The sequence below is a fragment of the Leptidea sinapis genome, chromosome 13, assembly GCF_905404315.1.
Source record: "Leptidea sinapis chromosome 13, ilLepSina1.1, whole genome shotgun sequence".
Taxonomy (NCBI): Eukaryota; Metazoa; Arthropoda; class Insecta; order Lepidoptera; family Pieridae; genus Leptidea; species Leptidea sinapis.
In genome coordinates, this window is record NC_066277.1 from 5110123 (window position 1) to 5137929 (window position 27807).

General features: G+C 31.1%; 1 protein-coding gene across 1 annotated transcript; it reads left to right on the plus strand.

The window, feature by feature from the left end:
- LOC126967387 (alpha-tocopherol transfer protein-like) lies at positions 1–27807 on the plus strand. Its single transcript, XM_050811831.1, has 8 exons — positions 1–144; positions 10610–10768; positions 11814–11976; positions 17904–17962; positions 21450–21646; positions 22512–22622; positions 23248–23350; positions 25729–27807. The coding sequence occupies exons 2-8, from the start codon at positions 10615–10617 to the stop codon at positions 25878–25880; spliced, it is 939 nt and encodes a 312-aa protein (XP_050667788.1). The 5' UTR covers positions 1–144; positions 10610–10614; the 3' UTR covers positions 25881–27807.

Genomic DNA, 27807 nt, shown 5'->3' on the forward strand with positions numbered 1-27807 from the left:
GAGGCAAAGTAGGAGGTGAATTTCTCAACGTGCAGTGAGAGGCTGTAGTAGGTCAGTGACAGTTGTGCGCGCCGGATCGAAGCCTATGCACAACGCAAAAAGAAACTGTGATTAATTTTTTATCAGTGGTATTTCTGAATCAATGTAAGTAATTTATTGTTGTTAATTAGCAATAAGTACGAATCTATACATTATTATAAATTAATAAATTAATTAAAAGATATAATACCAGTTTGAAAATAATTGGTTAATGGTGGTTTAGTAATCCAATATTAAATCAATTAAATTTATTACTACACTTTAATAAAATTATTTTGTGTTATGTACAAGTTTGAGGAATGTAGATATTATTTTATTTTTAATCATTAAATAACTTATTGTGAGAAGTTTAAATATTACTGAAACGTATTGTCGATAAATTATTGCGGTACGGCGAGAAAGTAGTGTATTAAAAGTGGAATGCGGTAAGTTGACAAACATACGAGAGGATGATGGTATATTTGAGAAGAAGTGACTATTTTATATTATAGATCAGATAATATAACAGACAGAACCTTGGTAATTCTGCCATACTTCTAATGATAGAATAATTTTGTATGTCAAAATATATTTAATGTTTAGAAATTTCGAAAGTCAAGATAACTAACTTTCACAATTCGAAAAGTGTCATTATTTAATTTGTTCGTTTATTGCTAACAGTTAAACATTTTATATGTTGAAAACAGAAGAAAAATAAATGAACATAATGTTCCAATATGATTGGTACAATATTACACAAATAATGTTTGAAAAACAAAATTTTATGAATGATGCGGGACTCGAACCCAGGACCTCCGCCGTTCCGTGCCGGTGCTCCAACCAACTATTATTTTTATTTTATTTTATTTATTTGTGTATTAATCCTAGAAGTGAGGGTTATCACTTTAAAAACATAACAAATTGTTTAGATACAATATTTTTCATCAACTATCCAAACAATATAATTATTTCGCCTTTCTAAGTCAAATAAATAAAATCAATATGAACTTCTGCTAGTCGAATATTTACTTACAAAATCTGTCAAAGATAAAATTCTTCAAATGAAAATTGAATCTCTCTATGCTCCTTTTTTCGTGTTTCACTTCAGAAGTTGTGTAATGAGTTACCTAGTCATAAAAGTATCTCAAAATGAGAAGTTTAAAAGTAACAATAAAACAATATTCATTATTTGATGAATTTGGATGTTTTTGTACAAATTCAGGAAGTGATTTTTGTGTCTCGAATGCTAAAATTAAAAAAGAAGGATAGAAAAATTATCACAGGCGAAAATTTACATTAACAAATTAGTAGTATATATGGAAAAATAATAGTGCGGTAAGGACAATTTGTCACTATTTCATTCACATGAAATATCATCAGGTCTTTTACTATCATCACTAATTAGTATTTTATTATCATCATTATTTAGTATTTTATTATCATCATTATTTAGTATTTTATTATCATCATTATTTAGTATTTTATTATCATCATTATTTAGTATTTTATTATCATCATTATTTAGTATTTTATTATCATCATTATTTAGTATTTTATTGTCATCATTATTTAGTATTTTATTATCATCATTATTTAGTATTTTATTATCATCATTATTTAGTATTTTATTGTCATCATTATTTAGTATTTTATTATCATCATTATTTAGTATTTTATTATCATCATTATTTAGTATTTTATTATCATCATTATTTAGTATTTTATTGTCATCATTATTTAGTATTTTATTATCATCATTATTTAGTATTTTATTATCATCATTATTTAGTATTTTATTATCATCATTATTTAGTATTTTATTATCATCATTATTTAGTATTTTATTATCATCATTATTTAGTATTTTATTATCATCATTATTTAGTATTTTATTATCATCATTATTTAGTATTTTATTGTCATCATTATTTAGTATTTTATTATCATCATTACTTAGTATTTTATTATCATCATTATTTAGTATTTTATTGTCATCATTATTTAGTATTTTATTATCATCATTATTTAGTATTTTATTATCATCATTATTTAGTATTTTATTGTCATCATTATTTAGTATTTTATTGTCATCATTATTTAGTATTTTATTATCATCATTATTTAGTATTTTATTATCATCATTATTTAGTATTTTATTATCATCATTATTTAGTATTTTATTATCATCATTATTTAGTATTTTATTGTCATCATTATTTAGTATTATATTATCATCATTATTTAGTACTGTATTGTCATCATTATTTAGTTTTTAATATCATCATTACTTAGTATTTTATTATCATCATTATTTAGTATTTTATTGTCATTATTATTTAGTCTTTAATATGATCATTACTTAGTATTTTACTATCATTATTATTTTGTCTTTTATTATCATTAATATTTAGTATTTTATTATCATCATTATTTAGTATTTTATTGTCATCATTATTTAGTCTTTAATATCATCATTACTTAGTATTTTACTATCATTATTATTTTGTCTTTTATTATCATTAATATTTAGTATTTTATTATCATCATTATTTAGTATTTTATTATCATCATTATTAAGTATTTTATTGTCATTATTATTTAGTCTTTAATATGATCATTACTTAGTATTTTACTATCATTATTATTTTGTCTTTTATTATCATTAATATTTAGTATTTTATTATCATCATTATTTAGTATTTTATTGTCATCATTATTTAGTCTTTAATATCATCATTACTTAGTATTTTACTATCATTATTATTTTGTCTTTTATTATCATTAATATTTAGTATTTTATTATCATCATTATTTAGTATTTTATTATCATCATTATTTAGTATTTTATTGTCATCATTATTTAGTCTTTAATATCATCATTACTTAGTATTTTACTATCATTATTATTTTGTCTTTTATTATCATTAATATTTAGTATTTTATTGTCATCATTATTAAGTATTTTATTGTCATCATTATTTAGTATTTTATTATCATCATTATTTAGTATTTTATTGTCATCAATATTTAGTATTTTATTATCATTAATATTTAGTATTTTATTATCATCATTATTTAGTATTTTATTGTCATCATTATTTAGTATTATATTATCATCATTATTTAGTACTGTATTGTCATCATTATTTAGTTTTTAATATCATCATTACTTAGTATTTTATTATCATCATTATTTAGTATTTTATTGTCATTATTATTTAGTCTTTAATATCATCATTACTTAGTATTTTACTATCATTATTATTTTGTCTTTTATTATCATTAATATTTAGTATTTTATTATCATCATTATTTAGTATTTTATTGTCATCCTTATTTAGTCTTTAATATCATCATTACTTAGTATTTTACTATCATTATTATTTTGTCTTTTATTATCATTAATATTTAGTATTTTATTATCATCATTATTTAGTATTTTATTATCATCATTATTTAGTATTTTATTGTCATCATTATTTAGTCTTTAATATCATCATTACTTCGTATTTTACTATCATTATTATTTTGTCTTTTATTATCATTAATATTTAGTATTTTATTATCATCATTATTTAGTATTTTATTATCATCATTATTTAGTAATTTATTATCATCATTACTTAGTATTTTACTATCATTATTATTTTGTCTTTTATTATTATTAATATTTAGTATTTTATTTTCATCATTATTTAGTATTTTATTATCATCATTATTTAGTATTTTATTGTCATCATTATTTAGTCTTTAATATCATCATTACTTAGTATTTTACTATCATTATTATTTTGTCTTTTATTATCATTAATATTTAGTATTTTATTATCATCATTATTTAGTATTTTATTATCATCATTATTTAGTATTTTATTGTCATCATTATTTAGTCTTTAATATCATCATTACTTAGTATTTTACTATCATTATTATTTTGTCTTTTATTATCATTAATATTTAGTATTTTATTATCATCATTATTTAGTATTTTATTATCATCATTATTTAGTATTTTATTGTCATCATTATTTAGTCTTTAATATCATCATTACTTAGTATTTTACTATCATTATTATTTTGTCTTTTATTATCATTAATATTTAGTATTTTATTATCATCATTATTTAGTCTTTAATATCATCATTACTAAGTATTTTACTATCATTATTATTTTGTCTTTTATTATCATTAATATTTAGTATTTTATTATCATCATTATTTAGTATTTTATTATCATCATTATTTAGTATTTTATTGTCATCATTATTTAGTCTTTAATATCATCATTACTTAGTATTTTACTATCATTATTATTTAGTATTTTATTATCATAATTATTTAGTCTTTAATATCATCATTATTTAGTATTTTAGTATCAACATTACTTAGTACTTTACTTAACATACTTAGTATTTTACTATCATTAATATTTTGTCTTTTATTATCATTAATATTTAGTATTTTATTATCATCATTATTTAGTATTTTATTGTCATCATTATTTAGTCTTTAATATCATCATTACTTAGTATTTTACTATCATTATTATTTAGTATTTTATTATCATAATTATTTAGTCTTTAATATCATCATTATTTAGTATTTTATTATCATCATTATTTAGTATTTTATTATCATCATTATTTAGTATTTTATTATCATCATTATTTAGTATTTTATTATCATCATTATTTAGTATTTTATTATCATCATTATTTAGTATTTTATTATCATCATTATTTAGTATTTTATTGTCATCATTATTTAGTCTTTAATATCATCATTACTTAGTATTTTACTATCATTATTATTTAGTATTTTATTATCATAATTATTTAGTCTTTAATATCATCATTATTTAGTATTTTAGTATCAACATTACTTAGTACTTTACTTGACATACTTAGTATTTTACTATCATTATTATTTTGTCTTTTATTATCATTAATATTTAGTATTTTATTATCATCATTATTTAGTATTTTATTGACATCATTATTTAGTCTTTAATATCATCATTACTTAGTATTTTACTATCATTATTATTTTGTCTTTTATTATCATTAATATTTAGTATTTTATTATCATCATTATTTAGTATTTTATTGACATCATTATTTAGTCTTTAATATCATCATTACTTAGTATTTTACTATCATTATTATTTTGTCTTTTATTATCATTAATATTTAGTATTTTATTATCATCATTATTTAGTATTTTATTGACATCATTATTTAGTCTTTAATATCATCATTACTTAGTATTTTACTATCATTATTATTTAGTATTTTATTATCATAATTATTTAGTCTTTAATATCATCATTATTTAGTATTTTAGTATCAACATTACTTAGTATTTTATTATCATCAGTAGCAAGATCTCCATCTCCATTCCAAAGTCCTCACATAATTGCCTGGCTTCTTCCACTCGCATTCCAATATTTCATGCAAGCTTTCTAAGGATTCTTGATAAACTTGACCATGTTCTTCAGTACATAGGCGATGTGACCGTAGAAGGTTAACCTAGTTGGACATTTCTCAATTCATCCTCGCTCCTCTGCAACCACATTTGTGCAGTCAATATCAGCACGTTCCCTTCAAGGGGACAAAAACCGTCACCGTCGTCGTTTAAATAGAAAATTCTTGTATCCGATTTTGATCTTTACGTTTTACATGAATCCAGGCTCTCGCTTCTACATTGACCGCATGTCGCTAGGTGAAGACACCGAAACGGGGCCCATACGACTAAAATCCTCCTCTATGCTCTCAGTCATGAAGGCTTTTACAGCAACATGGGACGTGGACAGTGAAGGCCCAAATACTATGCAACAACAGCTGGACTGCGAAGTATTGGCGGGCTCTACGGCCGATATGATTGAGTTCCAATCTCATCATGTTCGCGTTAGACCGCAATCAGATATTGTTTCTAATTCGGGGAGAACTTAAGGCCGCTTTAAATTTCAATCGTTTCTTTATTGTAAGAACACACTTATCAGTCTAATGCTTATAAATACTAATTTAAAATTACCAGTTCAGTTCAATTAAAAAATCACCAAGACGCCTCATACATCATTTAATGAAATATTAGCGACAGGAAAACGATATAATGTAGCGAAATGATATCATTATTGACAGACCACCAACCTGAACAAATATATTTGTTTGCTTCGTCAAATTGATTCCTAGAGCTTGAGTGTGACAATTATTTTTACAAATATTATCTATGTACAAACAATGTTTGTCAAGTATCAAAATAGTTTTCGATCGATCCCGGCAAGGCAATATAAAAGTTTCTTTTTATTTATTCTATTTGAAAACTTATCATAATATTTTTATTTAATGCTTTTTAAAAAAATTATTTACAGTACTATTATTATTGCTATCTTGTAGATTTGTTGGGTAGCTTTGTCTGTGGTCTCTTAAGACCTTTCCCCTGATCAATGCCGGCCGCTTTCTCTAAACTTTTTGCATTAATTTCACCAGTTCTTGGGAGTAGAGTTGATGCAATTCGATGACTCTTCCCAGCGGTCTGCCCACACATTGCGAGGTATCCCAGGTTTTGTCACAGTCTGTGAAGCCTAGCTGACCTTGACCTCGACCATTTTCGGATGCTTTTATCGTACGTGGTCCACTTTTCATCACCAGTTATTTTTATCTCTTCAAAAACGGTTTGGTTTTCGCCTTGATAAAGAATAGCAAATAAGTATGCAGTTCATTAGGTTTCGTTCAATGAGCTCGGATGGCAAAATTTCGAGCTTTTTTATTGTACAAATGGCCAAAGCTGTTTTTACAATTAGTTCTAAAGGTACTATGTCGTGACTACTGATTTGCCAATCTTGCACCATTTTTCAAAAATAATGTTCATTTTATCCGTAACAGGGTGCCCACAGTGAGGCACATGTTTGACATCAAAGTTCCCGGATTCAAAACGATAACTCAGAAACACTGCATCAGGTCTATAGACGTCACAAAGATTTTGTGAAAAAAAAAAATTGCTGGAAGCAATTTACTAATTTGTTTCGTTTTTTTTAAATGTTGTTTAATTTCATCAAAACCAAATTTAAATTTTACAGTCAAAGAGATTTTATTAGAAGTTTATACAAATCAAAGAGGATGTAAATACTACATTTGAAAGCGTAGCCTAAAACGTAGTGAAGTTTGGCTATCTCTGCTTTTTACAAGATTATATCCATCATCTCGTATTTTACCAAAGACTGCACGTTTCATACAATCGCGTAAATCGTTTTTTTCTTAGAGAGTTTAACATTATAACACAAACTTTAATATGTGATGTATATGTGAAAAGTCTTTTTGAGAAAAGGAAAGGTCCGAAGCACTCGGAACCGGCGAGCATGTATGAAAAGAGTAATGAATGTAGAGGAAGCGCGTGAGGATTGGAAGGATAGAATCAGGTGCCTTTCTGTTGTCTCTGCCTACCCCGATGGGAACAAGGCGTGAGTGTGTGTGTGTGATAATCTATTGCTTTGTTTTTTTAAATATAAAAACACCTTGAAATCAAAGCTTGTATATATTTGCTTCTATCAAATAACTAGTCCTAACAAACCTTGCAATTTGTAAAGATTTCAAAACATGATATAAATCAAACAGTAAGATTTTGAAAGTCTCGCATCAGGGTCATGTTATGTGGCAACACAGAACACGTTAAACTCATTATTGATATTATTATTTTGCAACACCGGCATTAGAAGCAGTTCCTTAATATATGAGTGTTTAATCCGTTCAGACTATTGGACAATTTTTTTTGTGGAATATAATGACAAACAAACAGGCTACTTAATGGTAAGTGATTACCGCCGCCCACTTTTCATCAACTGCACCACCAGAAACTCTCCTTCGTAATTTTAAAATTAAATATATTATATTTTTATGATTGCTAGTAAAATGCTCGCATAATGTTAGTAATTATTATTTTACGGTGCATTTGGTGGTACTTAATATGTCTTTTAATTATTATTAATTTTTTTATTATTATTAATTAATTAATTTAATTTTACCTTTTTTTAACTTGCTGCATCACTTTATTGAAATAACAAAAATACATATATTGAAATAATTTGTAAAACAATGAATATGTAAATGTTGATTTAAAAGGAGTGGCAATAAGTTTCTTGCCACTTCTTCTCATTAAAGCTCAACATTTTCCGAATTGGTGATTCGTAAATGTAAAAAGAAAAGAAAATTTTGACATTCATAAGTGTCATTTGCTTGACCTATAGGAATAAAGTGATTTGATTTGATTTGATTTGTGATAGTCTGATTCAATTCAAGAATTTAGGCAATTCCATCTCTCCCCACTTTACCAAGAGAGTTATGTAGACTATGTAGTTATGTAGACTATGACATCTGTGAAAAAGTCGAAAAAAATTGAGTTTAGAACTAACAGTAGTATTAGAAATGACATCAAAAAGGATTGTAAAGAAATTTTGAGAAAATACATGCCTTTTATGCCTGTTTTAACCTCTATTTTGAGCAATTCACGCACACTATCATACTGTCCTACAAATCTCGAGTGTGAGACGTAGCTTGTCACGCACACTAGACTAATATTCCTGGCCTGTTTTTATCGGTTGTCTAACAGCAAGAGACTCTATCTAGATGTATAAATTATCTAAGTATGATTATTTGCAGCATTGACTCAGACATCATTCATTACGTGAGAGTTTATTGCAAGAGTAAAAGCCTTTTATGTCAGGTCAGGCATGTAACCTTGTTACAAATATTTGTTAATCTATAATATATCTATAACATCTGTTATTTTGTTATCTGTTTCAAATTCAAACTCAAATATATTTATTACAAAACAGGATATAAAATCACTTATTGTAAGTCAAAAACTACCACCCATTCGAAAAGGTGTGTCTCAGATCTGAGAAGAACGAGCGCAATAAACTCAGCGGGCTTCAGTAATTTATAAAAATATAATAACAATTTTAAATCGTACAATGAAATTTATTATGTATCAGCCTGTGGACGGTCGCTCTATTCCCAATCAGTGTTATCATTAATAAAGTCATTTATGTTACCATTATGTTACAATCATATTACCAGTGGGAGGCTCCTTTGCACAGGACGCCGATTATTATGGGTACCACAACGGCGCCTATTTCTGCCATGAAGCAGTAATTTTTATAGCATTACAGTGTTTTGGTCTGAAGGGCGTGGTAGCTAGTGAAATTACTGGCCAAATGAGACTTAACATTTTATGTCTCAAGGTGACGATTGCAGTTGTGCAATTCTTGGGATTTTTCAAGAATCCTGATCGGTACTGCATTGTAATGGGCAGGGCGCATCAATTACCATCAGCTGTACATCCTGCTCGTCTCGTCCCTTATTTTCTTAATAAAATGTTAAAGTTACGTTTACCAAACAAACGTTTGTTGGGATGTTGTTGTAAAAGCATATACTACACCCCACAAAACACTTATTAACTCGACTTAGCCGAGTAGTAGGCATTATTAGATTATGTTTGTGGTGTTAACATTACGGTTATGACAGTTTCTAACAAATTCACTTATGTGCCTGTACATACATAACATTATCAATAAGTTTAAGTGTTACTTATACCAGGATTTCAATGGCAGAAAACTTATGATGTAGAGTGAGTAACTAAGGCTTCTTTTATTTTAGAAAATGAGTTGCACGAAATCTCATTAATTGTCAGATTGCCAAATATACTAAAACAAAAGAGGACCGGTCGTTTGATACAAATTAGGTAATTAACAGTCGTTAAGTAATGCTATTAAAACAGGTTACAAAATTATGAAGACCTATTCTGTTGTTTTTCGTGTTTGAGTAGACAGTTAGTAATTGTAGGTAGTGTATAGAAATATCTAATAAAAAGTAAAATATAGAAATCCAGAGGCGCGGGGAATGTACGAAGTACTATCTTCACGCCTCAATAAGGCTACTGGAAACCAAGGGCTGGCATCTATTTCGGTCAACGGATCAGCCTAGCTATCCAACGCGGTTTTTACATTTATATTATCATGCTAAAATTACTCGCAATTAAATACATAATGTAACTTTAATAAAGTTATTCAAAAAATAAATAGTCCAAGCTGACAAAATCGCGGGTAGCAGCTACAATACGCCTTACGTTTGTGCTACGCTATCAATCAAGTCATATTATCATTGTGATGTCCAGGGAGCGTACATTTCATGCCCGTTTCTTCATAATGACGTATTAATATAAACACACAGGATGTTTCAAAAAATGTAGTGACAGATAGTCAATCAACGTTTGATTCTAACATAATAGTTTCTGAAATATACAAAATAAATATTTAATGGGATGGAAACACAATGCGTTAGTTATATATTATAACTCATTATTTATCTCTAAATAACATGCATAATTATGAAGAGATAGTCATGAAAACCAACAATTCGTTTTTTTCCATCCTGTATGTAACTTGGCGTCATACGCCTGTCATCGGCATGACATGTACGCTCCCTGATGATGGATCTTGTGGACAAATTACTCTATATCTCATAATTATTTTATAGCTCGTTAGTGATTCCTATCTTTCTTGAAATACTGATTATAATAAACGGAATTGTTACAGTGAAAATGAAGCTGAAATCAGAACTCATGATCCAACCTTCTGGGGAAGTGTGGAAGAAGATTCGAGTGGAATTGAAAGAAGACGTGAACACAAGAGACAGGGATCTTGCGACAATTAAGGAGTGGCTACGGAAACAGCCACATTTACCTGATACGTGGGGTATGTATACTTTTCTTATTTCAACTTATTTTGAAACGTTAGAAAATGGGAATATTATGGGAATATTTTTTTTTATAAAACGACATCCACACGAATTTAAACACTATGAAGTAAGTCACTTGATCTCCGTTAACTTAACGGTAATGTGTAGACTGTTTTCAATTCCTATTCGTGTCCCTGCGAGATCGAATAAGAAATGAGGGCAGAACACTCGACGGACAGATGGCAGATGAAGACGCAGTGTCGGTAGGCACGCCACAAGATGGACTGATGATCTGTTCAAGATCGCCGGAATGGGTTTAATGAGGGCAGCGCACGACCGATCGTCGTGGAGATCTTTGGGGGAAGCCATTGTCTAGCAGTGGACGTTCCAGTGAAAATAATGATGATGAGGTGTTCCTCACCATTCATATCTATTTTCGAAATTTTTGTTTATGTATTTAAAATAATACGACTTTTTTAGCTATCATCATCAACCCAAAGCCATCCACTGCTGAACGGAAGGAGTGCTTAACTCCTTAAGACTTCCACAACCATCTATCTTGGGTACTCCGCATCCAACCGGTCATTCGGTTGCCCGCAAACTTTCTGAAGGCATGTGTCAATCTTGTGGGGAGCTTTCCCATACTTCTTCTTCCTTTCTGTGGTCGGCAAAAACTTCTGTACCCATCGATTATTATCGGTCCAGCGAGCGATGTAACCACTTCATTTACTAATTCATTGCGCTATCGGTAACATATGTTCTACTACGAATATCCTCATTACGGATTCAGTCACACAGACAAACTCCAAGCATAACTCTCTTCATAACTTAATGAATGACCTTTTATAGAAGCAGAAGTATTAGACCAGTGAAGGATCACATTGGAAAGACAACTAATCGTTGGGTTAAGTAACCTTTAGTTAATTAACCAAGTTAATATGAAAAAAAAATATCATTGTTGTAGGGGTATATTTTTAGGGAAATTCTCTTTAAGTGTTGTAAACCTGATTACCATACTGTGTTAGCCTTGCAAAATACTGAAATGATTCTTCAATTCAACAGAAGACAGTGCGCTGATGACTTTCCTTCGAGGAAGTAGCTTTTCCTTGGAGAAATGCAAAAGGAAACTTGATATGTACTTTACGATGAGAGCCGCTTGCCCCGAGTTCTTCACCAACAGAGATGCATCGGTTCCAGAACTACGCGATGTCCTGCGATCTAAACTGTAAGCTAAACGTTCTAGATTATTCTATCGATACTAATTTCCAACGGTACTGGCATAAAAAATCACTTTAAATTATATTTGTACCATTTAATCCAGTAATTCGACATTTGAATCCAGAAATTTGCCGCCGAATTCCACCTTCGCACGACACGCCACAAGTTAGGATATCATCCCCACCATCTGGATGTGTAGCGGTCCTCCACAGTGCGGTTTTCAAGGAGCTTTCTTCCTCGTACTACAACGCTGTGGAATGAGCTTCCTTGTGCGGTGTTTCCGGGACGATACGACATGGGTACCTTCAAAAAAAGCGCGTACATCTTCCTTAAAGGCCGGCAACGCTCTTGTGATTCCTCTCGTGTTGCAAGAGAATGTGGGCGGCGGTGATCACTTAACACCAGTTGACCCGTACGCTTGGTTGACCTCCTATTCCATAAAAAAAAATTGAACAATAGCCAAACGTCTACAATTGCATTATCTTACATTTATTTATTATTTTCTTATTTTATTTATATTTAAGATCTTCAATCTTATTAATTATCTGTTTGTTTGCCACTAAGAGTAATTTAAGTGTAAATTTAAATATTAAGTATACTTGGTGAAACTGTTTTTGAAAACATCCTTGTGTCCATATTTCTATTTTTACTATATCTACTTTATGTTTAAGGATGTATCTGTATTTCATTACCTCGTGGTATATATAACCTTTAATTCCAATACCAGACCTAAGGGATAGCGAGTCGACTTAAAAGCTTCAAAAATCAAATACGTACGCGCTATTTTTGCTAGTGCTAGAGTACCTTAAAAACTGATTCAAACGGCTTTATCTTAATAAAAAGCAGTCTGACATCAAATTTTCCTTTCCATTAATTTTCCAAAATTTCGTTGCGATTTGATAATATTTTGAGAAGGAATATGGCAAGAACGAACCCCTTATATTTTTTCAGTTTGTTTCGTACGATTTTTGTCGGTGCGGCAATAAATGCCGATAAATATAATATTGTTTTGAATTATTCCAAGGACTAATTTAGTCTTTATCGCCCTGATCTTGCCCACGTAAGACTACATGTTGTTTTAGAATTCCTAAATCTAAAAAAAGCCTCACCTAATGTTAAAAAGCATAAAAGGCATAAAACCTGTTACCTATAAACATTAGATGAGTGTCATCCTCTTCCTACAAAAATAATTACTGAAGTACCAGACGGGAGGTGGTGTGATAGGTGTTCCCACCTATCATCAAATAAGAATTATCCTAGTCTGTTGACTACTACCATAAAAATATTTATTGAACTTTTGGTTATACCTAAGCATGAATATTACTACCCTTTTGCTCTTAATAGTGATTTCTTGTAACTATTTCTAGAAGGCTTCATAAGATACATAATAGTTATAAGGGTAAATGTACAGTTTTATAATAAAGTCACACTCACTGTTCAGGCATTATCTACAAATAAATTTGAATGTTTTATTAAAAAATGGCACAGCTGAATATCTAAATGATCGGAAAGCTTCGGACTAGATTATGATTATTTTTTAGCAATAACAATGACTATTAGAAATTTTATTAAAAAGAGCTCAAAAAAACATTGCTGGGAGAGTTTCTTGCGCCGCTTATTTTCTCTCAGAGCGCCATTTGTTTCCGAAGCGGTAGTAGTATCTAGTATATTAGAAATGACATCAAAAAGAATTCTATAGGAATTAATTTTGAGAAAATAAATGCTTTTTATGCCTTTTTTTTTAACAATAATAAATTCAAATATAATATGTGTGTAAAATAACAAAAATAGCGCGTACACCTTCCTTAAAGGCCGACAACGCTCCTGTGATTCCTCTGGTGTTGCAAGAGAATGTGGTCGGCGGTGATCACTTAACACCCGTTGACCCGTCCGCTCGTTTAACTTCCTTTTCCATAAAAAAATTGCGTCATCAGATTCCGTGACTAGATAATTTATAGATCATTGTTAATCAGATTCTAAGAACACGTGTAAGATGGACTATAAGATAAGAAATATTATGACTTTTACTGATACTAAATTAAAAAAATAATCGTCCATATCTTATCAATAAAACGTGACATCGTTACAAAGCAGTATCTATCATTTCCAAAGATTTGTTTGATTACAACAAATCAATATTACCTGTTTCCGCTAGGGTTGCCGCTCGTGTGAAAAATCTTCTAATATATAAAATTCTCATGTCGCGGTGTTTGTAGTTAAACTCCTTCGAAACGGCTTGAAATTTTGAGTGCATATTGAGTAGGTCTGAGAATCGGACAACATCTCTTTTTCATCCCCTAAATGTTAAGGGTGGTCTACGGAATTTTTTAATTTTTTTGACATTTTTTTTAATTTGTTTGATTATGAGTCAGCATTAAAAAGTACAAACAACTTCAAATTTTCAACCATCTACGATAAACAATTTCTTTTGTATCGCGATTTTAATATCGGCAATACAACGTTTGCTGGGTAAGCTAGTAATAATGTATATTTCTTTTATGTGTCTGTTGTAACTGAACTCCTCCTAAACGGCTGGACCAATTTTGATGATTTTTTGAGTATTCCAGTGAATTTGAGATTGGTTTAGATTCTTAATTCCGTCCTTATAATATAATACTCTTTGTCATGTATACGTTAGTGAACCCTTCCTAACAGCTGGACCGATTTTTCAAATTTAAGACGTGTATACAGGACATATATTTATACACACGAAATAAACAAAATGAGAAAGAAAATAAGGATGTCAACTTGAACAGTTTCACTATAGACAAATTGCGTTTGTACACACTTATCCAATAAAGGTCAAAACCTATTCATTAAATGTGGTTTTCACGGGTCTTGTAGCCATTTCCCCGTAATATTTAGTGTGTTTCTAATTCCAATGAGTTCCATTAGGAAAAAAAAAATAATTGAAATAATACGCTAAAATCTACGTGATTAAATTTGCGACCGCTAACTCATTTATTATTATTGAAACAAATAAACAATTAAATTCAAGTGATTTAAGATACTTTTGTTACCATACCATATATTTAAATTTTAATAATTATTTGGATTTATGCAGATGATACCATTTTAGCACTTGAATATAGTTCAGTCCACTAATTCCACTAATCTATACTTAATAATATTATAAAGCTGCAGTGTTTGTTTGTTTGAACGCGCTAATCTCTGGTACTACTGGTCCGATTTGAATGATTCTTTCAGTGTTGGGTAGTCCATTTATCGAGGAAGGCTATAGGCTATGTTTTTTTTCAAAATTAGGGATCTGTAATAAAATTGCTATTTTGTAACACAAGGTGTAAAATCGAAAACCTATTTTTGCGTGCGCTGCAAAAACTATAGACAATAGAACAAAATGATGTACAGGCTATAATATAGGCAATATTTTATTACTTATAAAACTATCGCGTGAATTATACTTTATATGGCAAAACAACGTTTGCCGGGTCAGCTAGTAACTATATATACATAGAACTCATAAAATCTATGACGAACAAGTAACAATTTCAACCAATTATTGCAACCTTCATATTTTTTATGCTTGACATGGAAAAGCAAAGCGAACAACTGAAATAAACGTATTCAAAAAATAATTTTAAATTGAGAGCTCTATTATTTAATAAAAATAATATTCTCTTTAATACCTACTTAAACTTAGTATTTCAGTTCCATGTATTTCTTAACATTTTTTCAAATATTATGTGTTACGTCTTTCGAATCATACCTTATTATTTCCATAGTTTAATTTAAAACTGTCCCTTCTTTATAATTAAATAAATAAGAAAAAATCAACATTACCTATTTCCGAAGAATAATATCAGTCAATTAACTCGAAGTTTCACTAAGTTTGTCTTGTTCTTTATGAACGAACGAGACGAGCAGGACGTTCAGCTGATGGTAAATAATACGCCCTGCCCATTACAATGCAGTGCCGCTCAGGATTCTTGAAAAACCCAAACATTTGAGCGCCACTACAACTGCGCTCGTCACCTTGAGACGCTTACATCTTAATGTTAAGTCTCATTTGCCCTGTAGTTTTACTGGCTACGGCGCCCTTCAGACCGAAACACAGTAATGCTTACACATTACTGCTTCACGGCAGAAATAGGCGGCATCCGGTACAAAAGAGCTGTAACTAGTGTAGGCACTGCCAACCATTTTAAGCCGTTTTAATCATCAAGATTATGAATAAAAGATAAATCGCTCATATAAATTATTCTCATAAAATATTCTAGTTACCTACAGATGGCAGCCCTATCATTCCGTATGACTTGATGTTCAAGGGCGCACGGTGTATATATTGTGAACTGCGTAATCTATTGCTCAGCTGTGATTGTGTAAGCCAACGTGTGCAATAACACTTTGCCTGTCGAGATGAAATAAACATCCGTGTCGCCAGATACTTGTGTGGACACCTTAATGACATTATAAGCACATGCAATCAATTTTAGATTTAACTATCTGACCCGCTGCTCTGTCAGTAGAAAAAAAAATTATGTACCTAAGTATTCAGGATGAATGTAGACTAACGTCCGTTCCCAATATTCAGTCTATCTCTTACTTTAGATAAAAATCGTAGCTATCGTTGACTTTTCTGTCCCAATAAACTTATTGACGGTAACTCACCTTATCCGTACACTCTGTCTGTCAATGTGACGACGTATAGCTTACCAGCGATAGAAGTTTGTATGGAAATTCCAATTTACGCGTCCAGCTTATTTTTATTGGGACAGCTTCAGATTATTGACAGCTAATTACTGATAGTAGAAGGTAGTTCTTTATATACTATCTGTAGATAGTATATTGGGATCGGCCATAAAACCATCGAAAATGAATGATTTTATAATAATATTGTGTAGTAATAGAATGATATGGATTAATATAGTATTTGTGTTAACAACTTTTACATTACCGTTTTATAGTTGCCAATTTTTAAAGAATTAACATGGATATAGTATCTGATCCTTAAGAGATCGAGATATGCCATCGCGAACTGTTCTGAAGGACTCTATAGGATACACAATTCCACCCTACATTATTTTGTTATATCTCAATGGGAAGCGTTTTCGTAGAAAGCTCCCAGACGACTTATTTTTTTCCGACATCTGAAACAAATATCTTTAATGTATACGAAAACTTAACAAACTATATAATAAAATATTCCTCGAGAATCATACTGTCCTTGGGTGAAAACTGCATGAAAATCGATGCAGTAGCAGTTTTGCGTTTATCGCGAACAGCCAGTCAGACAGGCGATACAAATTATTTCTTTGTCTCAATTTTATCCGGATAGAATTTCATAAGTGATAAATTTCATAAGTATATATAAATATCACTTTTGGCAATGACATGTACCTACTTATTAATGTTTGTGAGCTTGATATAGGTACGTTATTATGTATATTTTTTTAATTTTACCTAATTCCTGCCGCCGAATTCCACCTTCGAACGAAACGCCACAAGTTAGGATATCATCCTCACCATCTGGATGTGTGGCGGTCCTCCACAGTGCGGTTTACAAGGAGCTTTCTTCCACGTACTACAAAGCTGTGGAATGAACTTCCTTGTGCGGTGTTTCCGGGACGATACGACATGGGTACCTTCAAAAAAAGCGCGTACACCTTCCTTAAAGGCCGGCAACGCTCCTGTGATTCCTCTGGTGTTGCAAGAGAGTATGGGCGGCGGTGATCACTTAACAACAGGTGACCCGTACGCTCGTTTGTCCTCCTATTCCATAAAAAAAAAATGAAACGTTATACTAGCTAACTTAGCTGCTGTTAAGGAGATTTTGTAGATTTTTATTTAATCCATTCGAAAAAAACATTAAAAAAAAATTAATACCGTAAAATTAGTAATTACTCCGGCCGAAGGCTTTTTTGGCCAGGATTAAGATAAATTAATTATATATTTTTATTTTTTATTTGTTTACAGGCAGGGACCCCCATTGCCAGGAGTTACTCCAAACGGCAGGCGCGTAACAATATGTCGAGGTAAGAAATGTGTAATTATATAAATATAATAATACTCTAAAGAATGTGTTTTTCAGTAGTGCCAAGATGTATACAGGGTGTCCCAAAGTTATGGGACATGAAGGGAAAGTACCTTAAATATCGAAGATAGGCTATTTTACTGAAAGAAGACTTTGTTATTTTTAAAAGTTAGTAATTCTGCATTCAAAGATTTTCTAAAAATTATTTGCCTCGTCTGGGAATCGAACCGACTTAAATTAAAAAAAAACACCCCTACTCTTATGATGCCAATCGAAAGAATGGCCTAAAACTAATAACTCTTCTTAAGTAACATAGTATTTTAAAAGAAAGTAGTCAATTAAGTGGGTATTATTTGAAAATTAATTAATTAAATGCTCAAAATGTGATCCCTCTTGTCTTACGCAAATCGCCAATCTTTTAATGAGTCCGCTGCCTGTTGATTTTCTTATCATTTTATGGTGAATACTCGATATGATATGGCACAATTCTGTTTGTAACTCGCCCACGTTCTCGTATCGCTTTTTGTATAGCATATCTTTCACGTATCCCCAAAAGAAGAAATCTAATCGGTCCATTCGTACCAATCCAAGTAGGAAAACATTCATTTTACGTCGTTCCTTTCTTTTAAAATACTATGTTACTTAAGAACAGTTATTAGTTTTTGGCCATTCTTTCGATTGACATCATAAAAGTAGTAGTAGTTTTTTTTTACATTTCAGTCGGTTCGATTCCCAGACGAGGCAAGTAATTTTTAGAAAATCTTTGAATGCAGAATTACTAACTATTAAAAATAACATAAAGTCTTCGTTCAGTAAAATAGCCTATATTCGATATTTAAGGTACTTTCCCTTCATATCCCATTACTTTGGGACAACCTGTATATTGTATGAGGTTAAAGGAAATTTTCATCTATAAATAAATACGAAATTCGTACATTTTTAATTAATTTTATAATTGTTTGCTTTATTATAGAAGTGAAAACTTCTTTGGTGAGCACCTTTCTTGGGATCGGTAAAAATGTTAAACTCGCGTCACGTCACGTGTCCTAATCGAAAATTTGTAAGACAATTTTATACACCAGTAGGGAGGCTCCTTATGATGCCGGCTAGATTACGGGTACCACAACAGCGCCTATTTCTGCCGTGAAGCAGTTATGCTTACGCATTACTATATTTCGGTTTGAGGGGCGCCGTAGCTAGTGAAATTACTGGGCAAATGAGACATAACATTTTATATCTCAAGGTGACGAGTGCAGTTGTAGTGCTGCTTAGAACCTTTGAGTCTTTTCAGAATCCTGATCGGCACTGCATTGTAATGAGCAGGGCGTATCAATTACCACCAGCTGAACGTCCTGGTCGTCCCTTATTTTCAATACAAAATATATACTTAGTGTTTTTGGTACCAGGCAATCATAGTTGAAGCAGAGATTGTCTTTTATTCTCTTTATTATAATCACATCTTATTTCCTACATTTTTATATAACTAAAAAATAATATTACGCATATAAATAAAAAAAAATTGAGTCCCTTGTCAGTAGGTACAAGAATACTTCCCTATACTAAGCCAATGTTTGTAGATCCCATAAGAGGTATTTAAACAGATACATAAGTATTTATACGTGACTTGAATGCAAACTGGGTATTTTATTATGAGTTTAAGCGAAAATACATTCTATGCAATTGCAATAGAGTATTAATATTGCATTTAACCTTATATGGTATTGTTATGTTCTACGTGCTTTAAGTATTCTATTTGCGTTTGATGAGAAGCGATGCGTATGTGAGTACCAGTTCTAGAATCTGTCAGCGACTTTGTTCGAGCAATGGACTGTGAGGCTGAAATTTATACAACATACTTTACTTAAAACTTAGCTCAGTGTGATAAAACGCGAACTTAACTTTTACATACGACTGTCTAAGCTCAAATCTTACACTCATACATATATACAAATAAACAAGATTTGGATTGATGATTTTTTTCTTTATGAACATAAGGGACGAGATGAGCAGGACGTTCAGCTGGTGGTAAATGATACGCCCTGCCCATTACAATGCAGTGCCGCTCAAGATTATTGAAAAGCCCAATACTTCTGAGCGGTACGACAACTGCGCCCTTGAGACATAAGATGTCAATTCTCATTTGCCCAGTAATTTTACTAGCTACGGCGCCCTTCATACCGAAAGACAGTAATGCTTACACATTACTGCTTCACGGCAGAAATAAGCGCCGTTGGGGTGCCTCCCACTGGTACAAAGTATACAAACATCTATGTTTTACGTAAGTAAAGTCTGAGCAAAGTCTAAGTGCACTCTATAGATCTCAGCCGGATAGTTTAATCACAGAAGGATCCCTAAGGGACAGGCAACAACTGCTTGCTGACGTCACGCATACGTTAATATGGCAAGGTTCCAACTCAGTTGAAACATTATTTGAAATTTCTGAGAAGTCAATTATAACGCCTAAAGCCTACTTATCAAATTCAAATTCAAATTTAAATATTTTTTTTATTCAAAATAGGATGTGACATCACTTTCAATAAGTGAAAGTAAAAAAAAACTACCACCCATTCCAAAATGAATGCCTCAGACCTGAGAAGAATGGACGCAAGAAACACAGTGGGCTTTTTTTTTTCATCGAATAAATATGTTTACAAAGTAATATTGTACAATTAAAGTTATAATTTAATAGCCTGAGGGCGGTCACTCCATTCCCAATTTGTGGTATCCTTAAGAAAGTCATTTGTGTTATAGTAACCTTTACCACACAATCTATATCTATCTAAAAAAAATATAAGCTTGTTTGTTTAATGTTTGAAGTAAGAATTAAAAAGAAGTAGATAGATAATACTTAATTGGTTATAAGAAACCATTTTTTCGTAAAACAATAGGTATGTATGATGAACATTTTAGCTTTACTAAAGTTACAATGATAATTTTACAATTATTAAAGACATTTATAAAAAATACAAGCCGTTGCCAGCGACGTTGTCCGCGTGGACGCTGTAAAGCATCAAAAATACTTGCTACATCTAGCTTGAATCATTTAAATAATATATAACAATATGTATATATTATTTGTCTCGAACTCTTGTCGAATCATGTAAAATTTGAGTTAAATCTATTCATAGTTTTAAGTTTTGCCCGGACATACATTCAGACAAACAGATAAAAATTCTATGATTTGGTTTTCTTTTTTCGATTATATTTAGTTTTTATATTACTATTGTATCATATGTACATATAGATTATTATTATAAAATACATAATAAGTGGGATATTTTGTCGCCATCATAATATGGCGGCCATTTTTATTTCAAAATGGCGGCACATGACAATTCTCATAATGTAATATTTAAATCGATTGAAGACATAAACGAACAAAAATTAAATTTGGTTACCGTTCTAAAAGGTGTACTACAATTATTAGTTAAAAAGGTAGATGAGAATTTCAAATACTTAAAAAAAAAATTATTTCAATTTAACTGCAGGTTTGGACGCATCGTTGACTCCCCAACAAGTGACAGATTCTCTGAAACTCGCGTTAATGGTGGGAGACGTGAGACTCATGGAGGAGACCGAGGGAGTAGCTGGTGACATCTATGTTCTGGACGGTGCTGTGTTGGGACCCAGTCTACTAGCCAAACTGACTCCGTCTACTATTAAGAAGTTTATGATTTGCGTTCAGGTAGAGTATCAATATTATTTATCTGTTCACGACTAGTTTTTTTTTCTTGCCAAAATAAGGTCGGTTTATGTAGAATAGTTAAGATATCTTTCATATGCAGCATTTTATTTGTATCGGAAAATTATTATAGATATGAAACTTTTCAAATATTCCATCTAGAATTATGGACAATAATTGTAACTACAAATACTAATTAATATATATACAAAATAATAAGTAACTACACACGTGCTGTGTTATTAATGAAGTGAATCAAGGTTCATACACTGGTAACACTGAACCACTTTCATACTACGATCATACATACGCTACTAGTAGGATTCATATCGGAATAGTAGTGGGAAGGGCGGTTGTAGGGAGAAAGGCCAAGTTTTCCTATGGATTTATTAATAGAATTGTGAACAATACAAGCGCAAGACATTAAAATTATTATGAAATTTGTTCAGTTGAGAGCTGATAAACTAGTTTTAAGGGTATATATTAAGTACATAAATAGCAAAATTTTACATCGTATTTTATATGGGAATAATAAGCCTGACACTACGGTACCAAATCCCCGTACTTATAACTGTGTGTCATAACGCACAATATAACTGCTGTGCGATGGAACAATTATGGAACCTTCTCATATTAGCATCTGCTGACATCAGCGTGAAGTTATGAGTTTGTAAACTTAATTTTGACTCGTGATTGTCAAGTGTCAGCCTGAACCTAAGTTAGTATAACATCACTAAGATGGTGGCCTGTCCCTGCTCCATCACGCGAGGTTTGATGGCAAGAACCGTTATAAATACTGAGTCTGGAATTTTTTCTTTATAAATATTGAATAACCTTTTATCATCACTGTGATGTATTTGTGTTTCAGGAGGCATATCCAGTGAAACTGAAACAGGTTCATATCATAAATACATCCCCATTGGTGGAGAGATTCGTGAACTTCGTAAAACCATTCCTGAAGGAGAAAATAAGGAAGAGGGTCAGTTTCTAATATATTTTGATGATTAGTGTAATTAAATAGTTAAAGAATTGTCGGGGTCGCTTCATTGTGTGTCTTCTACCACATTTATCACGGGGAGTGTTCCGAAGAGCTTTTTAACCTGATTCCTGCCGCCGAATTTCACCTTCGCACGACAAGCCACAGGTTACGATATCATCCCCACCATCTGGATGTGTGGAGGTCCTCCACAGTGCGGTTTTCAAGGAGCTTTCTTTCTCGTCTTACGAAGCTGTGGAATGAGCTTCCTTGTGCGGTGTTTCCGGGACGATACGACATGGGTATCTTCAAAAAAAGCGCGTACACCTTCCTTAAAAGCCGGCAACGCTCTTGTGATTCCTCTGGTGTGGCAAGAGAATGTGGGCGGCGGTGATCACTAACACCAGGTGACTCGTACGCTCGTTTGTCCTCCTATTCCATAAAAAAATACAGTTGTGTTAAGATATTATAAATATTAACTTATACATATGTTTTGCTAGCACTATTCCTAGCATGCAAATATTTAAATTAATACAATGAACCCCGTCAATAGGTAACAGTTGAATATTTATCATAATCAAAGTAAAATAAATATTCATTAATGTCCGAAAACGGTTGCTCTTTTCAGATTTTCATCCACAAGGAAGTGAAGGATCTGTACAACCATATACCACAGGAAATGTTGCCAGTCGAATACGGCGGCAGTTGTGAGAGTATGAATGCTTTACAAGGTATTGTTTATTTCAAACTGAATTTTCAAATAAGGCAAAGGGACAATGACTCATTTTTTTATGGTTGACGTTAAATAGGTTCTATAATTATAAATTAACAAAATCATTAACCTCAATATTTTTTAATGCCAAACTCAAATAAACTTTATTCAAATAGGCTTAAACTAAGCGATTTTGAATCGTCACTACAAATATTTCTTTTTAACCGACTCCAAAAAAGGAGGAGGTTCTCAATTCGTCGGTATGTTTTTTTTTAATGAATGAATGTGAACCGATTTTGATAATTCTTTTTTTATTTGAATGCTGGTGCTTTCCGTGTGGTCCCATTGTAATTTGGTTGATCTAACAATGAGATGACCATGAGAAAACCGTGGATGATAAATGTACGAATAACTCAATTGTCAAGATGTGCTTGAGTCGTGAGGAGGCGAGAGGCGAGAGCGGGTCGCGGCGGAAGCACACCGATTCCAAAAATAACAATAATCGTAACTAGAATTAGATTAATTAATTTGATTGTATAGAAATACGCAATTATTTTTATACTTTTTAGTGCATTTAATATCTATTGTTTTGGCATAGTGTTTTTGAAGTCGGTTGTTTTTTTGTTAAAATATTTTAAATTACTGAATTTACCACATGTTCGTAAAAAGTTGAGCTCTTGTGATGAACTTACAAGAAACTCAACGGCCACTTTTCAATCAAATAGAATATTTTACAATGGCTTTAATAAAAATAACAAATTAGTTGGTAAGGTGCTACATCCAATATATGAGTGGTGTTTAAATTATATAAATTATTTCATGTAAAGTAATAAAGAATCAACTGTATCAATAAATATATTTTAGTGCTGAATTTTCTCAGCTGTCTTTTTTCTGTGGGTGAGTTTGTTACTAAGAATATTTAATTAATGATTTTGTTATACATTTTTAGCTTTCTTCACTTTTTCTCTATGTAAACTTTCACTATGCCAATTCTTTCTCAGACTCCTCCATAGGGGTTCAAAGTATTCATACTGATATAGATTTGAGAAAAATTAGTATTTCTTCTAAAGTTTTATAGTTCTTTTCCTAATATCAACATTAACTAATTTAGTTTATATATTCTATATACCAAAAAGGGACGATGTGGAAGACTAAGAAAACGCCCCACCCCCAAAACCACTTAGCCAATCGTCGAATCACGCATAATTTTAGTTGTGAATCTAAATAAAGATCAACAATTTGTTATGTTTTTAACTCTCGCGTTCTGTGCGAGTGCTCTGCCAACTGAGCTAACCGTTCGAGTAACGTATCGTTATAAAATCTTGTATGCTTTGGTCGTGGGTTCGAGTCCCGCATCGTCCTTAAAATTATGTTTTCAAATTTTATTTGTGTATTAATACACCTACCTAGAAGTGAGGGTTATCACTTTAAAAACATGACAAAATGTTTCGATTTACAAGAGCGACATCTCAAGTTAATTTCAAATATTGCGGTTGAGTAGGTTATCAACTGCAAAGTAGATCCTGTAGATGAAGCCACAACCTGAGAGTTGAATAAAGCATACAAGATTTTATGACGATACGTCACTCGAACGGTTAGCTCAATTGGGAGAGCATTCGCACGGAACGCCAGAGGTCGTGTGTCGTCCTTAAATTTTGGTATATAAACGACATTTTTATATTTAATCGCAGAGGTAAGTTACTCACTATTTCGTATAGTTGGTGGTTTTGAGGTTGAAGGGGAGATTTTTAATATATTTTTAATTTGAATTAAGCCGAAAATAATTTACAAACACGATGAAAGGGTGTAGCTAGTTTGCTTTATACTATCTGTTAGAGATAGTTTAAATTTTTTTGAAGTGAAAAAGTTGTTCGGGTCTCGTATTAACCACAAACCGCGGAATTGACTCGCCTCTCAATCTGTACAAACGAAACTAAGCTTTGGATTAACTTATCTGGCTATATGTGGACTGGATTTAAGTTAATAAGTTATTCATAATAATAAAAGAGATTTTATTACAATTTTCAACTTAATTACAATTGATTTATTAGATTACTGCTTTATGTATGATCATTCCACTAATATTAAATAATTTAAACCTTTTTAAAAATAAAATTATGGAGCATTCATTGATTTATCTAGTCCATGGAATATTTCTTCTTTATGAAACTGTCCATTATTAGTATGATTATGTTAAATTACAGTAATTTTTTTTTTTCGATTTATTTTTGTGCTAAAATTGAATTAAAATTTGACATTGTAAATTAAATTTGTCGAAATACGTTCTTAGAGATTTTTTATCATTTTTGAAGATTTCACTTCTACCACACATGTTTTTTTTATGTTTTGACAAAAGTTTGTATAAAATTGTCTAATACTATCTATCTATCGTTTCAGAAAAATGGTCTCAAAAGCTGATCGAATATCGAGAATGGTTCAAATCTCAAGACGCGTTCATCGCTAATGAGAGCCTGCGGGTAGGCAGGCCTACAAATTATGATGAGCTATTTGGTATTGATGGCTCCTTCAGACAGTTAGCCATAGATTAAAGGAAACTTTTATACTAGATAATGTTCAAGCCACGGACGAGTAAAAACAGAAGGACTGTGATATTAGCAAGTGAAGCACCGTTATGCTAGTGTACAATTTGTTCTCCATTAAATAATCATATATGGCCTTAAATACTTATATAGTATCGTTTGTACACTTTTTCACAACGCGCGACGGCATTTCTAAAATATTTTATTGAGGAGCAAACTGATTTGTCAAAGACGATGGCAATTCTCATAATGGCCGCCTATCGGCCTGTAGTAGTGTAAGTGTGTGCGTGGGGCTATATATTTACATGTTAATCGGCTTGATTCGGTGCTACACTGTTATGTAAGGTGACACGGAGTCCTTGTTTTTTTACTTGCCTGTGGTTCAAGCTAGTAATATTTTTACAATAATAATTAGAATCTATATATGAATCTAGTTGTAAATTCGAGAATGGGGCTCTTTAATTTCAAATTTATTGATTTATTTTAATTGTCATAGTTATCTAAATAATAATAATAATATAGGTAATAGAAATGCTAGAAGTACTAATTTCTTGCGGGGCGATTTTCGCAATGTCTTTTATATACCTACATTACTAAGAATCTCATAGTTAAAAAAAGATCGCCATATATTTTAAATAAAAAACAGCACTTATCTATAATCTGTCTCATGTCTCACACATAAATATTAGTTCTATACGAGGTGCCAATCAGACATATTATGTCAGCTATAAAAACTACCTACCGTTGAGTGCCAAGCAGTCATAATATGTCGGTAGCAGATATTTTTTCGTTAAATATACACAGAGTAAGACAAGCTACACGATATACTACAAGAAAGGTTAACTTTAATCAAGAATATTGAAAATTTTTTTAATTTGTATGAGATGATTATCTTTGGCAAAAATAAATAAAATTTACTCAATTACAATTCTAAAAATAGCATCTATTTAATTTTTGGGCTGTCGCGAAACGTTAAGAACAATTTGTTAATCCTTAATAAACGTATAATTGTGAAATTTGGATACGCATTCGTGCCTGTTATAAGGCCTGAGGCATTTTTCATCCACGAGTTGACATATTTTTCTTCCAATTTTGAATAAAAACTTTAGATCATTCATACGTCTAGATAGACTACGACAGTTGTGAAAACGTCGAAAAAAATTGTGATTAGCACTAACCTCTATTTAGAACAATTCACGGACACTAACACAGTGTCAGCTCTATTTTCAGCACACACACGCAAACACAAAGACGTTGGTGTTATTCACACGAAAAAAATAAGCCTGGCCTGTTGTTATGCATTACTTAATAGCTAGACGCTCTATCTAGACGTATAAGCTATCTAAGGTAAAAATAATAAAGTAAGTTTTGACAATGATTTTAAGAAAGAATAATTATAGTAAATATATATATATATATATATATATATATATATTTTGAAGTATTGTGATAAAAATTGGAATATTAGTTTATAAGATAATTAAATGTTTATTCAAAATCCTTTTTCATTTTTTCCTCTGAGCTCATGTATAACATAAAAGCAGTGTATTTCGGTATATGAAGGTTTTAGTATATGTTTGTTGGTGATTACTTATCCGCAATCTATATTTGTTTGTCTTAGAAATACCTATATATTCGTACTATAAATAAGTCAGTCAATGACATTTTATTACTTATGACAATTGATACAATGAGCGGGTAACATAAATTAAGTACCTGCGGTATTTAATTGGAACGAAGTTCCTTACGGCAGGCTTGGAGGAGATAGGGATTTTGCTGCGGGCCCGAACTGAAAAAAATGTGATAGTAAAACCGTAAGAATAAGTCCGTGGAATAAAACCGTTAAATGAGACAAGCGACAGTCGTTTCTATTTCTATGTAATTTTATGTTGTCAAACAAAAATAAAGAGACATATTTTGTTATTTTAATTGATAA

Coding starts and splice junctions, on each gene's coding strand:
- LOC126967387 (XM_050811831.1), top strand. CDS start 10,615: ATGAAGCTGAAATCAGAACTCATGATCCAACCTTCTGGGGAAGTGTGG. Junction 21,647..22,511: donor AGTTTATGATTTGCGTTCAG/GTAGAGTATCAA, acceptor TTTGTGTTTCAG/GAGGCATATCCAGTGAAACT. Junction 23,351..25,728: donor GAGTATGAATGCTTTACAAG/GTATTGTTTATT, acceptor CTATCGTTTCAG/AAAAATGGTCTCAAAAGCTG.